General features: G+C 42.3%; 1 protein-coding gene across 1 annotated transcript in view; it reads right to left on the bottom strand.

Moving 5' to 3' along the window:
• Positions 1-11,342, bottom strand: part of Grb14 (growth factor receptor bound protein 14) — a 104,032-nt gene extending 92,690 nt beyond the window's left edge. The window contains exons 1-2 of the mRNA XM_051166977.1: positions 11,001-11,342; positions 9,648-9,780 (exon numbers count right to left, since the gene is read on the bottom strand). Of these exons, the coding sequence (XP_051022934.1) occupies positions 9,648-9,780; positions 11,001-11,185 (318 nt within the window). The 5' untranslated portion in view covers positions 11,186-11,342. The remainder of the gene's footprint in view (positions 1-9,647; positions 9,781-11,000) is intronic.
• Between the last annotated feature and the right edge of the window lie 1,800 nt (positions 11,343-13,142).

The raw sequence follows: 13,142 nt of genomic DNA, 5'->3' as shown, positions 1-13,142 counted from the left end.
GGTGACTTCCCCCATCTCATAAAGAAAACTGAAAATAGCTTGAAATGCCCTAAAGGAATCCTACACCAAGGCAAGGAGCAAAGCAGAGAAGCTATTGTGAGCATGGTATATTCTTAGAGAGGAAAGATTTACGGAAATGTGTGTGTAGGAGATGAAGACTTGGATACTAATTCCCTCAAATTTCTGAGTTTGCCTTCCCCTGAAAAAGTCTAGGCATATATCCAATGGTCTGTATCTTTCTTCTCTCAAGTGATAAACTCTGGTCTATATAAGTCACCAGTGACACTAATACTTAGTAATGAATTACTCGAAGGCAGAAGGTAGCATATCTCTGAGAGACTGAGGTCTATCTAACAGAACACATTCTAGGCTAACTGGAACTAAACAGTGAGACCCTGTCTCAAAAATAAATAGAAAAACCAAGAATTAAATAGAGCATTTGCTAGTTTTTCCTCTTAGGCTGAGAGAAATATAGGCAAATGACAGTTGCATTTAAGTATATCTGTGCAGAATTTGTAGATAGAGTAAGGTATAACACAGTCCAGTAGTCCACTGAGCACTTGTTTCTTAGGAGTACAACAAATAAGAGTAATGCATAAAATTAGAAATGTCTCCACTAATTGCATTAAAGATGACCACAAAGTACTAAGAACTAGAGTACAATATTATAATAAGTCCAATTAGTCCTAATATATGTCTGTTTTTGTAAATAGAATATTCTAATAAAACTATGGTTACTTTTAAGTTTTAGTGAAGATAATTGACCATGGTTGGACTGTGACATGACACAATATGATCAAATTGGGTTTCCATTCTGTATTACCCTTCAACAATCCATTCCTCCATTCATTTGCAACAAAAGAACCTAGAAACAATGAACCCAGGATAATTCATGTGGATAGAAAAAGAGTAAACAGACCAAAAAGATAAAAAGACAAGTTGGATCATGGAAGTGCAGCCAAGAAACTAAACTAGGGTAGGGAGAAAAAGGAATGAAAGTCACGTCATGTACACTGTGGCAGAAGGACCATGGTGATGGCATATTATACCTAACCCTAAATGAGTAGAGTCAGCTCCATCAAGAGCTAAGGAGGAGTCTCCAAGCACAGAAATCAGTCACTGAGACAGAAGCAAGGAACCTATCCAGCTCATAGCACACAGGACTCTCAGTACAGTATAATGAGCAAAAAGGAAAATGTAGATGAAATGCAAGAGCCACTGGACAGGACTGGCCACATACAGTACCGTAGGCCAAAGGAAGGGCTGTTATCTTTATTATAAGTGATCAAGACTTTTCAACCAAAGAAAGACAATATGGTCTGTTCTGTTTTTCTGTAAATGTTTTATGTGTGTATTTAAGCTCCTAGGCCTAATTTGTATTGCGTTGGTAACCTATCTTGGTAGCCTATCTTGATCCATTTCTCTGAAGTAGCCTGGTCTGTAATTTTGAAAGTTCCTAGTAACAAAAATCATAGAGGAATGGATCAAGATAGACTAATGTAGAGCCAGGGCCAGTTATGGTCTCTGCTTAAAATAGGACAGTAGTGGTAGAGACAAAGAGAATTATGTTGATTCTAGCCTGTTTGGTTCAATGGTATAGTCAGTGATAATTAAGAAGAGAAAGTGGTCTCCTTATATTTGCATATTTAACACCCAAATGAAGGGTTTGAGGGTGAAACAGGAGGAGTTTGAAGAAGAACTTGGGCCATAGCCAACCCACAGCCAGACAGCCAAGCAGAGGGAAGTGCAGACTGGGCCTATGACAACCTCAAATATTCACATGTGATTCATTTCTTTCTCTCTTAGTCTAAGTACTTGTACCACATCCCTTTGTTTCTCCAATGTAAGGACCTCCTGGTTCTCTTTTTGATAGTTGATCCTTGACTTACTATGCAATGATTACTTTAACCAGACCTTCCTGCTCCCACTCTCTCCATGGACCACGACCTGCTGCCCTTTGCACCATCTCACCACAGATGCACACTTTATCAAAAGAGGTGCAGTGACCATGGGAGAAGCTCAGAAAGGAGACCAAGGGAACATCTAGTGTGTGTGTGTGTGTGTGTGTGTGTGTGAGAGAGAGAGAGAGAGAGAGAGAGAGAAAGAGCGAGAGAGCGAGAGCATCATCTTGTAACTCTTCCGTCTACTACATTGGAGTCATGAATGACTTAAGAGCCATAGGACTTCCCTGCCCTGGGACCAGAACAAAACTGAAGAGCTCCAATTCCTGGGGAAGTGTAAGATATAGTCTCACATTGCATTTGCCAGAAGTAGTAGGATGGTATTATAACATAGACATGCTGGTCCCCACTCTAACGACTTTCAATCACAACACACTGACTCACACCATCCCACAGATACAAAACTAAACGTGGTACATAGAAGGTTGTAACTTCTCTATGCTTTCACGTTCCAGGGATCCCAAAACTACCACAAACAGCATTTCATCAGTGGAATAAAATATGTGGATAACCCTCTAGTTTACTAATGACCTTTAAGAATAGAGACATTTGTAAGCACTCTAGGGATCTCCAGTCTTAAGTCTGTGTTTATTTTACTTGTGGCTTTGAAAAATATTGAATATGCCACTGCAAGAAAGCAGAAGAGGCAAGTCAGTCTCTTTCTGAGTTCACTCTCATTTCACTTAACTCAGAATCCTTCTTTCTGTTCCTTTGCTGGGGCCAAAGCCTATGATCACTTCCTAGGTTCTTCTTTGATCTGTCTCTTAAGTTTCATAAAGAAATTTGCTCACTTTCTTAATCTCTACTTACAAGTATTTATTAACACAATATATCTATTACTGTTTCATATAAATTAGCATTCTCTCTAAAGAAATACCTGAGAAATTATTCTATTAAGATACACATTTGTTCCGAACAATGAATAACTCCAATTTCCCCTCCTGTGATAGAAGATAATCTATACTCCAAGGAAAAAAGCAAAAAAAAAACAAAACAGAAGCCAAGCTTTCAGAAAGGGAAAAACATGGACTGCAAATGTGGTCGCAACATTAAACCAGTGTTGGAAGTAATCTTCAAACTAGCTGAAATAGCTGGTGTGCCAGAGAGACTGTAGAGTGTAAAGAGGCATCTGTCTTCTGAAGTAAATGAAGGTAACTTACAGAAGGTGGAGATGACGCTGTGTTGATAGCTCCCATCATCAGAGGCCAAGGTACTTCCTGAAGCTTGAGACAATGTCACTGCAGCTGATCACCTCAGAAGAGCGGCATCAACTGAAACCACTACTTAGAAAATGAGCTTCATGTAAAATACATGAATTAAAGCAAACAACTGGACACCAAGGGCCACACACAAAGTCAGACAGCTGATTAGCAGTCACCACCTGTCATGCATGCCCATTAAGAGCTAGCTTTGGTGTGCTCCCAACAGCACACTCTGGTGCCGATCACGTTGGCACCTGGGTTGGTTTTTTTTTTTTTTTTTTTTTCTCTGTCTCTCTACACCACACCTGTTGAACCTGTCCTTCTCCCTCGCATGCCCCTCTGTGCCCTTGACCACGCTGTTTCAAAGCTGGATACCTTGGGATAATATCTCTACAGGTACAGACTCTTGTCAGTTGTCACATACTGAGTTACCACTAAAATAACCAAGGGACAGCCTTTGGTGAGCAATAATATAGAGTGGAAGAGGACAAAGTGAAGTTGTAAGAAGCACAGGCTAGTTTATGCAGTTAGGAGGAAAGAGATAGAAAATGTGGTTGCCCTGGTTTTCTTGTTTGGTTGTTTTTTGTTTTGTTTTTATTTGTTTGTTTGTTTGCTATGTTTTGGGTTTTGGTTTTGGTTTTTGTTTTGGGGGTTTTGTTTTTTTGTTTTGTTTTGTTTTTTGTTTTGTTTTGTTTTGTTTTGCAGATTTTTCCATCTTCCAATTCCAGTCTTTCATAAGACCATTGAAATTGTTTTTCCTTTGTGTACTAAAACATAATTTCCCAGGACAGTTCATGTGAGGCTCTGTTTCCCACAAAGAATCAATAGATGGCTAAGATACCAGCCAAAGTCCATTTGCAATATCCCCACCTTCTCTCAACGGAAGGGATTTCTTCACAGTTTTCCAAAGTCATATTGACAACGCCTAAAAGTGGCAGAGAAGAGACGAGCTGATTTTGTGCACATAGCAAAGAAAGCTCATAAGGAATACATTTCTTCTGTTCTTCCTGGGGAAATTACTCTTCAAGGACTGCAGTAAGAAGTCCAAATTCTTGAAGGAAGGTGCTATTGTGAGCACCTGTTGAGAAGCCTTGGCTCTGCCAGCCTGCTTTAACAGATCTGTACAGTCTTACATTCTGCAAAATAACAGTGATATTCGTCAAGTATCAAAAATAGAAAATGGTTCTTACAGAGGTAGATTTGTTTGACAACCCAACAAAAAAAACAAGTATTCTTTCGATTATTCTTCCTGAATATGTGTGTGTGTGTGTGTGTGTGTGTGTGTGTGTGTGTGTGTGTGTGTGTGCGCATGGGAGTGTGTGTGTGTTTCATTTCACATTAAATGGAATTTTATAGAATAGCTTGGAGAGTTGGAGGACCAAAATATGATTTTTGATGTTGTTTTCATCTGAAGATGAATTCAAAGTTCCAAAGGGCTAATTTTCAGACTTTTGAAACATAATCAATATATAATATGAGAATTTCATGTGGCGTTCCCACTGAGAAAATTTGATTAGGAGTGGTTTCACATAATATCAAGGAATTCTTTTTGTTAGAAGATAATACTATTTGGGCTACAGGTTTTAAATGTATTTTTCTGGGTTCATATATAAAAACTAAGTAGGGCTACAGTGACAGAATGTCTGAAATTTACTCCAAAATATTCCTTCAAAGAAAATAATATTTTTAAAAGAATAGATGAAGTAAATTAAGCAAAATCTTGGTACTCACTGAGCTTGGACACTAAGAGCATCAGGGTAGATTTTTTTTTCTATCTCTGTTTCTATGCATGTTAGAGAAATAAAATAAGGAGAATATACATATAACCCTTGGACCATACACCTAGGCTTGACACGTACACAGTGGGATAATTATTAGCATCACAGTGAAATAAGATAAGTTTGAACTTGGAGACAGAGATCTAGTTATTTTTGAACATCATTGACACATTAGAGGAAATTTTGTCAGGAAACCCAAGACAGAGAATATGGAAGACTAATGACTTAATTATTAGAGAGACATTCTTGTTTTCCCTGATATAAATGTTAAGAGGCTGCAGGGCCAAGGACTGTGGTGCTCATCACTGCTCTCAGAGCCAGGGATGCAGTGGCTCTGTGTTCAATGTCAGGCTCCTCGACATAGAGAGTTCCAGGTCAGCCAGGGCAACATAGTGAGATCCTGACTCAAAAAAAAAAAAAAGGAAGGAAGGAAGGAAAGAAGAAAAAACAGAACAAAGGGAGGAAGGGAAAGAAAAGGGAGGGAGCGAGAAAGGGGAGGGAGGGAAGGAGGGAAAGAAGGGTAAAGGAGGGAAAAAGAAAAATGGTACAGAACAGACTGAAAATGGAATGTGAGCCACAAAGCACATGAAGATATTATAATCTTTTTGATGCCCTATGCATGCCTGGTCTTGAACTCACAATCCTTCTGACTCAGCCTTCTAAGTACTATGACCTACTATCACGTCCTAATATTCACTTGGGACCATGAGCTGCATATGAAAGTTAGTTCCTCACAACACTAACAAATATGATTTATGTAGCTAATTATTTTACAATTTTTCCTATTGATTTTAGCAGATAAAAAACAAAGAGAAAATCAGAGAGTTGTGATTAAGAAAAGAAAGAAAAGGAAAGAGATATGCCACATCTTTAGATGAATATGAGCAAACAACACTACTCAGGCCTGCTGTCTTGTTTTACAGTTGGGGTTATAGCCAGGAATGTTTGTAAGAGTTTATTGCCTGCACTAGCTATGTGGTCTTTGTTGTCTTTGGAAATTGTACCGTCCTAAAAAGAAAATACTACTGTCAAATCCTCAAGAAATACAAGTGCCAAGTCCTAATTACATCACTTTTAAGCAGCTAGCATCACTTAGACACAATTTACAGATCTGCGAAAGTAGGGCAGTAGATGATGTCAAGCATCTCTCCTGAATCCAGCAGACAGTGACACAGTTTTTCACTGTGCTGAATCTCTAAAATGTCCAGGTACCTTATCCCACACTAGATATCCTAGACAGTCCTGGGAGGCAACTCACCACAACCCCCACACAAGCTGTGTCTACGCTCAAAAATTACCTAAGGCCCGAAAAGCAAGGCAAAAAAATGATTCTTCAGTGAGGACCAAAACTTCTTATTTTTCTTATTCCTCAGTAATGGGTATTTAACATCTATAAGTGAAGAATAATTTCCTAGCAAATGTCTATCATACATGAGAAATGAGACTTCTTTACATAATGAAAATCAATTTTAATGTAAGTAATTTTTCTAGATCACACATTTTAAAGGAATGGATACTTCACCTAGCTATTGTCAAATACAAAATTCATTCATGCTTTCACATTATGAACATTTAAAAAGAAAAAAGAGGGATGGAGAATAAAGAAGCAGTTTTCATCCTAGCTCTCATGTTAAAATAATACCGAAATCACACAACACTATAGGCTTTGGCACATCTTCCTTGCAAAAGAGACAAAGCCCACTGTATTGCGGCTCCAGTGCAATGTACCAATCCCACATCGTGTAAGCATCTCAAGATGCTGTTTAAAAGCATACTTGTGGCCTGGAAAGTGATTTCGACTGTGGCTTTGAAAGGCCAAATGAAACTTAACATTTCTAGTCTGGATGCTTTCAAACATTCTGGACATTGGTTTATAAATCATAAGTAACAATTCTTCATTTTCCTAGGGAAAGAAAAGAATTTTCTAACATGTCTGGAATGCCTTAACAAATGCTAGACACTACGAAGAAAGGAATCGTCTTCCAATGTTTCAACCATAAGTAATACTGAGAGGTGCAATTGAAGTCTGCAGACACTGGAACCAGAAGTACTGTCTTATACTGAGGGGGATGGGGATGGGGGTTCATGCATGTATGTAATAAAGATATTGAGCCCAGGGAAATTGCTGACACAGACAACCATGAGTTCTCAAAGCCTCCTTATCCCAAAGAACTGAGAATGCACAAAATAGTTAAAATAAAAGGATCAATTATCAACGTAATGTCTAAGTGAGATAAAAAGGAAAATGAGAAAGAGAGAGAGAGAGAGAGAGAGAGAGAGAGAGAGAGAGAGAGAGAGAGAAAACAAATGTTCTTCATCAACATGAAGTTGTCAATCCTGGGCCTAGGAAGGGATTGACAAGCTTGTCTGTGTAGGTAGGACACCTCTCAGGGACTGGCCCCGGTAAGGCAGCCAATACTAGCTCATAAATAGGCTCAGCTGTCTATATGTGTGCAGTGTTCTCTTTCACGCTAAGTACAAGCTGCAAGGGAAAAAGCAAAAGCTGTTAAGGTGAGGGACTTGTCATCTTTTCCCTATTCTCTATCCTCCTAACATGAAAACCCACTGCCCTTCTCTGGTCTGAAGGCACTTCCTACTTGGAGCTGAGCCCTAACTACTCTCTTTCTCTTCTAATCTTAGTTATTAACAAAAAAATTATAGATAAAATACTATAACAAAAGCAACTTGCGAAGGAAAAAGTTTGTTTTAACTCACAGTTCAAAGTTACAACCCATTACTGCCAGGGAAGTCACAGTGGCAGGGCTTGAGGTAGTCAGCCACATTGCATGCGTAAGAAGGAGAACAATGGATGAATGCACGCCTGCTTGACTTACTCACTTTCTCCACCTCATAGAGTCCAGAATCACTGCCCAGAGAATGGTCGCACCGACAGTAAGTAATCTTTGCACTTCAATTAGACCAAATAGAGCTAATCCTTGCAGGCAGAGGCCTGTCTAGATTTTGTCAAGTTGAAAATCACTAACCGCCCCACCCTGTGAGCATGAACACACCAATATCTATTTTCCCATTCTATTTTGAACCCAGCTTGCTCTATAAGTATTTTTTTTTAGACAGAAGCATCCTGTATTTATTCATAAAATTAAAGAGAAAGCCTTTCCATACCACTCTTTCTACTGTCTTCCTCTGCAGACTCTACCCCAGCCATACACCACAGTCCTGCTTTGCCAATCACTCCTTGTGGGACATCTCTGCCTGACTAGGTACGCACGTGTATTCACGCACACACACACACACACACACACACACACACACACACACACACACACGATTAAATATATAAATAAATGTAAAAGCAGGCCAGAGAGTGTTTGAGGAAGACACTTGCCATAGACTTCTGGCCTCTAACCCACACATCACACAGTGCTTGCACACTTGTGAAACTCTTGCACACACACTTCCTACTATATCTAGTGTCGCATTGTAATAAAAACACATCTACCATATTTTTTGGACCATGAGACGCACCTCCTCACACTAAAAAAGTGGGGAAGGAAATTAGGGTGCACCTTATGGTCCAATTGCTGTTTTTACTATTTTTCTTGTTTTAATGCTCTAAAAACTGGGTGCATCTTATGGTCAATTGCATCTTATAGTCCAAAAACTACGGTGCTTCCCAGAGTCTTTCATCCCTTCTTCTAAGGAAAGCTACATCAGGAGCCCATCAGAGGTTGCGGGGGGAGGGGGGCTATGGAGAATAGATTGGAACATGGCCACCTGCCTTCTCCCCTCACCTTACCAGAGTTATCTGGGTGTTGAATTTTACTGTTCCTCTCCCTAAAAGAACAGGTGGATTTTGACTACTGAAGCTGTTCTTCATTTTGTTCATTAAACACTGGAATAAATCTGTGAGAAGAGATAAAGAATTCTAGGATGTATCGCTCTCTCAGAAAGTATAGTCATGACATAAAAGTCTCTTGGTCACTTGGACTTTGCAACTCGATTTGTGTAAGTCCGACTCAAACAAGAAAGAAGGTCATGAAAATGAAATCCATTTACTCATCACTGCTTCCAAGTCAGAGATCTGACATAGAACTGACAGAACCCATGAAGTTTGAGGACAACTTTGGGGAGTCAGCTATCTCCCTCTACCTTATGGGCCCTAGAAATCAGGCTTGGTAGCAAACACCTTCACCTACTGACCTATCTCCCATCCCTGTCTCCTCACAGCACTTTCCTTCGGAAACATGAGGCTAGCATTGGATGAACCGCTGTAAAGAACAACTACATAGCCCATTCTTTTCTCACCCAATACTGCTGTCCCACACCTTCCAATTAAGACTGAAATTTGAAATTGATACCTGTCATCACATATAACTGCCCCATCTGCCTGGTGAGTGACAATAGCAGACAAGGACAGTCTTTCAACTCTATGCTCCCCCAAGATTCTAAGAGGGAGCGTCTGATATTCCCACCGCACAGCTAAGGAAACTGAGGCCCCCAAAAGGAACTTCATCTCAAGAGAGTTCTTCAGTCAAGGCTAATGTCACGTGGGCCAAGCAAATTCTCCTTTGATGTCTCTCTCTCTCTCTCTCTCTCTCTCTCTCTCTCTCTCTCTCTCTCTCTCTCTCTCTCTCTCTCTCTCTCTCTCTCTCTCCTCTCTCTCTCTCTCTCTCTCTCAAAAGCCTTGAAGTCTGTGGGCATAACCTCCAAAGACATTAGAATTTCACAACCCTAGAGGCACATACCTGCTTCTTCCTTGAATTCGATCTGGGAAACAGGCCTGCTGACAGCACAGATGTAAGTGGAGAGCAGCAAAGCTCAGGAAAGGGGTTGGGAATTGATGGCATTTCCAGAACATCCAGATCTTTCTTTTTTCTCCTACACCAAGAGAACATAGGACATCATTTACATAAAACAGAATATATAATATAATTGCCGTCAGGGGAGAGAGTGCCGTTAAGGCTGATGCCTCACTCTGTGACAATGGTCACACTATATAAGTGTATAGGAAAGAGCTATAATTGTCTATCTGTGGATCAAAAGAAAATATGCCGAATAGCACAAACAATTCTATGGAATCCCCTCTCAAAAAAAAAAAAAAAAAAAAAAAAAAAAGCAAGCTCAGTCGACATGGACACTTCATTTCCTGCACTTAGGGCTTCCTGAACACCAACACAGCTACATCATGATTTATGCAAACATTAGTGGACGAGCGCGCCATTGCCTGGCGCCTTTTCGATTGACAAAATCTGTAAGTCACATCCAGTGAGCTCATCCCCAGGAATTTTTACTCATCGCTGCTGGAAGTTATGATTTATTAAATATAGGTGTGGTTCATCTCACTTCAGATTTCATTCACAGTGTTGCCCACACACACAGTTTGTTAATTTTTCAAGTGCTTATAAGAGACGGAACATCAAGGCAGTCCTTCTGGGAAGGTAAGTCAATAGAAGGCTGTCAGCCTGGAATGCACGCTAGGCCCCTGGGGAGTTACTTGAACTTGACTGAAGTCGGAGCACTTTGCGATCCTAACAAAGAAGCAAGAGCGGTATTTTCATGTGTGCCTGCAAAGGGCCACAGATTTTTATGCTGTTGTCGCCTTTTTCTTTCCTAAAGTATGACAACTCTGAAGGCATTTAGTGCTCACTGCTGTGGTGAGGAGAAACCTTTGAAAGCCTCTGCTCTTTCCTGTGGAACATAAAGACTTCTCAAATGTCAGTCTCTGCTCTGTCTCTCCAGGGTCCTTGGAAGACTCTGCGTGGGAGGTGAACGCGTTCACGCCTCGGCTTTTGAAGCCTATAGTTTAGTATGAAAAGGGCCACCCAGCAGCTGAGTGTGGTCAGTCTGGAGTGTGGCCTCTTGGTTCACACCAAAGGGCAAAGGTGAGACAGACCGCTCTCCACCACCCCGTGAAGCTATTTATAACAGGGCACCTGGAGATCGCGATGCCCTGCCGACCCCGAGGGAGCAGGCTCCAAGGGAATTGTCTTCAGACACTTTGAAAACTTGGTCGGGCTCTGGGCACACACTCACCCCTGGGCCATCTCCCTCACCCCAGCACGGGTTACCGACCCGGACACCCCAAGGAAGCTGCCTACCTGTCTGCCGCACCGCGGCGGGTCGCATCGGAGGCGGACGACACCACGAGCAGTCCCGGGACCCGAGCCTGGTCCTGGGCGGCGCCCCCGCCCTGGGCAACGCGGCACACCTGCACGGACAACGGCGAGTCCTGGGCGGTCGCCCGGCCCGCGGCGCTCTGCCCATCTTGCAGGGAGGTGGTCATGGTTGTCGCTCAGGGCTCTAGAGAGTCATCAACCGTGCGGCGACAGCAGGAAAGGACTGGGGAAGAGCAGTGCAACCCGGGTGCAGGCAGCGAGCGCCCTGCAGGTGCGGTAGCAAGGCAGCCTTCGCTCAGGGCCGGGGCGGCTGGGACGCGGTGGGGCGGGGAGCGGGGGAGGGGCGGGGGCGGGGGCGGAGGAGGAGGGTGGGGACGTGGAGGGTGGGGACCGGGAGGAGCGGTGCGGGGGGCGGGGAGGATGGCGCGCCAGCCTGGCGGGCCGTGAGCCTGGCCCGGGCACTCGGGGGCGCTGGCGTCACTCTCCCGCTGCGCGGGGACCTTAGCCTCTGGTTCCCGAGGCCCCATCGTCGCCTTCCCAGGTGGGCAACACAGCGAGTGCAAGGCTGAATCCTGTCGTCCCAATCCCGCGGGCCCAGTGCCACTCTGGGCTAGGAGGACCGACTGCCAACCTGCGTGGGTCCTGGCAGAACTGATCCTTAGATCCTTCCGTGCCTGAGATCACTTAAGCTGTGGTTGGATTGTCAGGTCAGACCCCACAGCACTGGCAAACCAGGGGATCATAGCACTAGCTTTACTCTGGTCTTCCTTTCCTTCCACAACAAGAGATGGAGTAAAGTGAGGAGATCTGTGAAGGAACAGGGGTTGCTGTCTTGGAAAAACTCATTTGAACTGGTGAGAATTCTAAGGAAAACCAGAATAAATCTGAAGGTGTCTGGGATTATTAAAAGGCTTAATTTTTCCTTCCTTTCTTTCCTTTCTTTTATTAAATGAGAACATTTTCCTCATTCTGCCTTGTTCTCTACAATTCTACTTGCTTTATTTTATATGTAAGCATATTAGGGCCCCAAGCTCATGTTGCTTAGCCGTTAGTAACTGGTGCAGCCAAGATTCCAACCCATAAACTTCCATCTCAAAACCCAGACAGTGGGATAGCAAACACATTGTGTCATCCAAGTTACAGCTACTATACACTGAGTCCAGACCTCTGTCCCTGCTTTCATCAAGTGTCACACATCCTGTGCACTGTGGAAGATTTCCAGATATTTCACACACTCTTTGTTCCTTGACCAAATTAGAAATCATCTGGCCTGTTTCACTAAGCTAACTTCCAACACCTCTGCCCATGGCAAAATAAACATTCCTCCTGAAAAACTGAACAGGCTTTGTTCCCCTGCCTGGGCGTCCTCCTCCTTCAGGGCCTCAGCCTCAAACACTGATGACAACCAGGGGTCACTAGCTTCATGATTAAAGCCTGGAACTCCAAAAACTGAGAACACCTCAGTAAAATTTTAAAAAAAGGAAAATATCCAACGTCTTCATTTTCCTAAAGTTAAAAATAAGAATAAAAAGGGAACATGAGTAGTCTGGGCCATGTGGATGCTGAGATTTCCAACAGGCCTTATAAAATGCAGCAGCCAAACCTAGGAGTAAACAGTTGCTTTCTTGATGGGGTGCGGGGAGCTAATCCTGATGGTCATAGCTACACCTTATCAACCATGTATGCCAGGCAGATCCTTGCTCACATCTCACCATCTATTTACGATCTGGACTATATGTGTGAGTTTTAAGTACATTTCAGAGCAGTGCACTCTTATATATCAAAGCTGTTGCCGCTAAATCAAAATGAGGTGTTTGCAGATATCATGAGCTAAAGAAGGAAAAAAAATTTGCCATTCTTATTGTCTTAATTTTATCCCAAATGTTTTGCAGCTGTTTCAGAGAGCTTTGCAGAATAATGATGATGATGATGATGATGATGATGATGATGATGATGATGGTGATGTGTGAATATTGTCACAGCAGAGTTAATCAATGAGTAAAGTTTGTCCCTTCCTAATAGATAGACACACATAGTCTCTCTCTCTCTCTCTCTCTCTCTCTCTCTCTCTCTCTCTCTCTCTCTTTCTTCTTCTCTCTCAGCAAGAAGGCATTCTATTTTTAT

This window comes from Acomys russatus, chromosome 24 (assembly GCF_903995435.1).
Source record: "Acomys russatus chromosome 24, mAcoRus1.1, whole genome shotgun sequence".
Lineage (NCBI taxonomy): Eukaryota > Metazoa > Chordata > Mammalia > Rodentia > Muridae > Acomys > Acomys russatus.
Note: the sequence above shows the minus strand (reverse complement) of the source record. Positions and strands in the feature narration are given on the sequence as shown.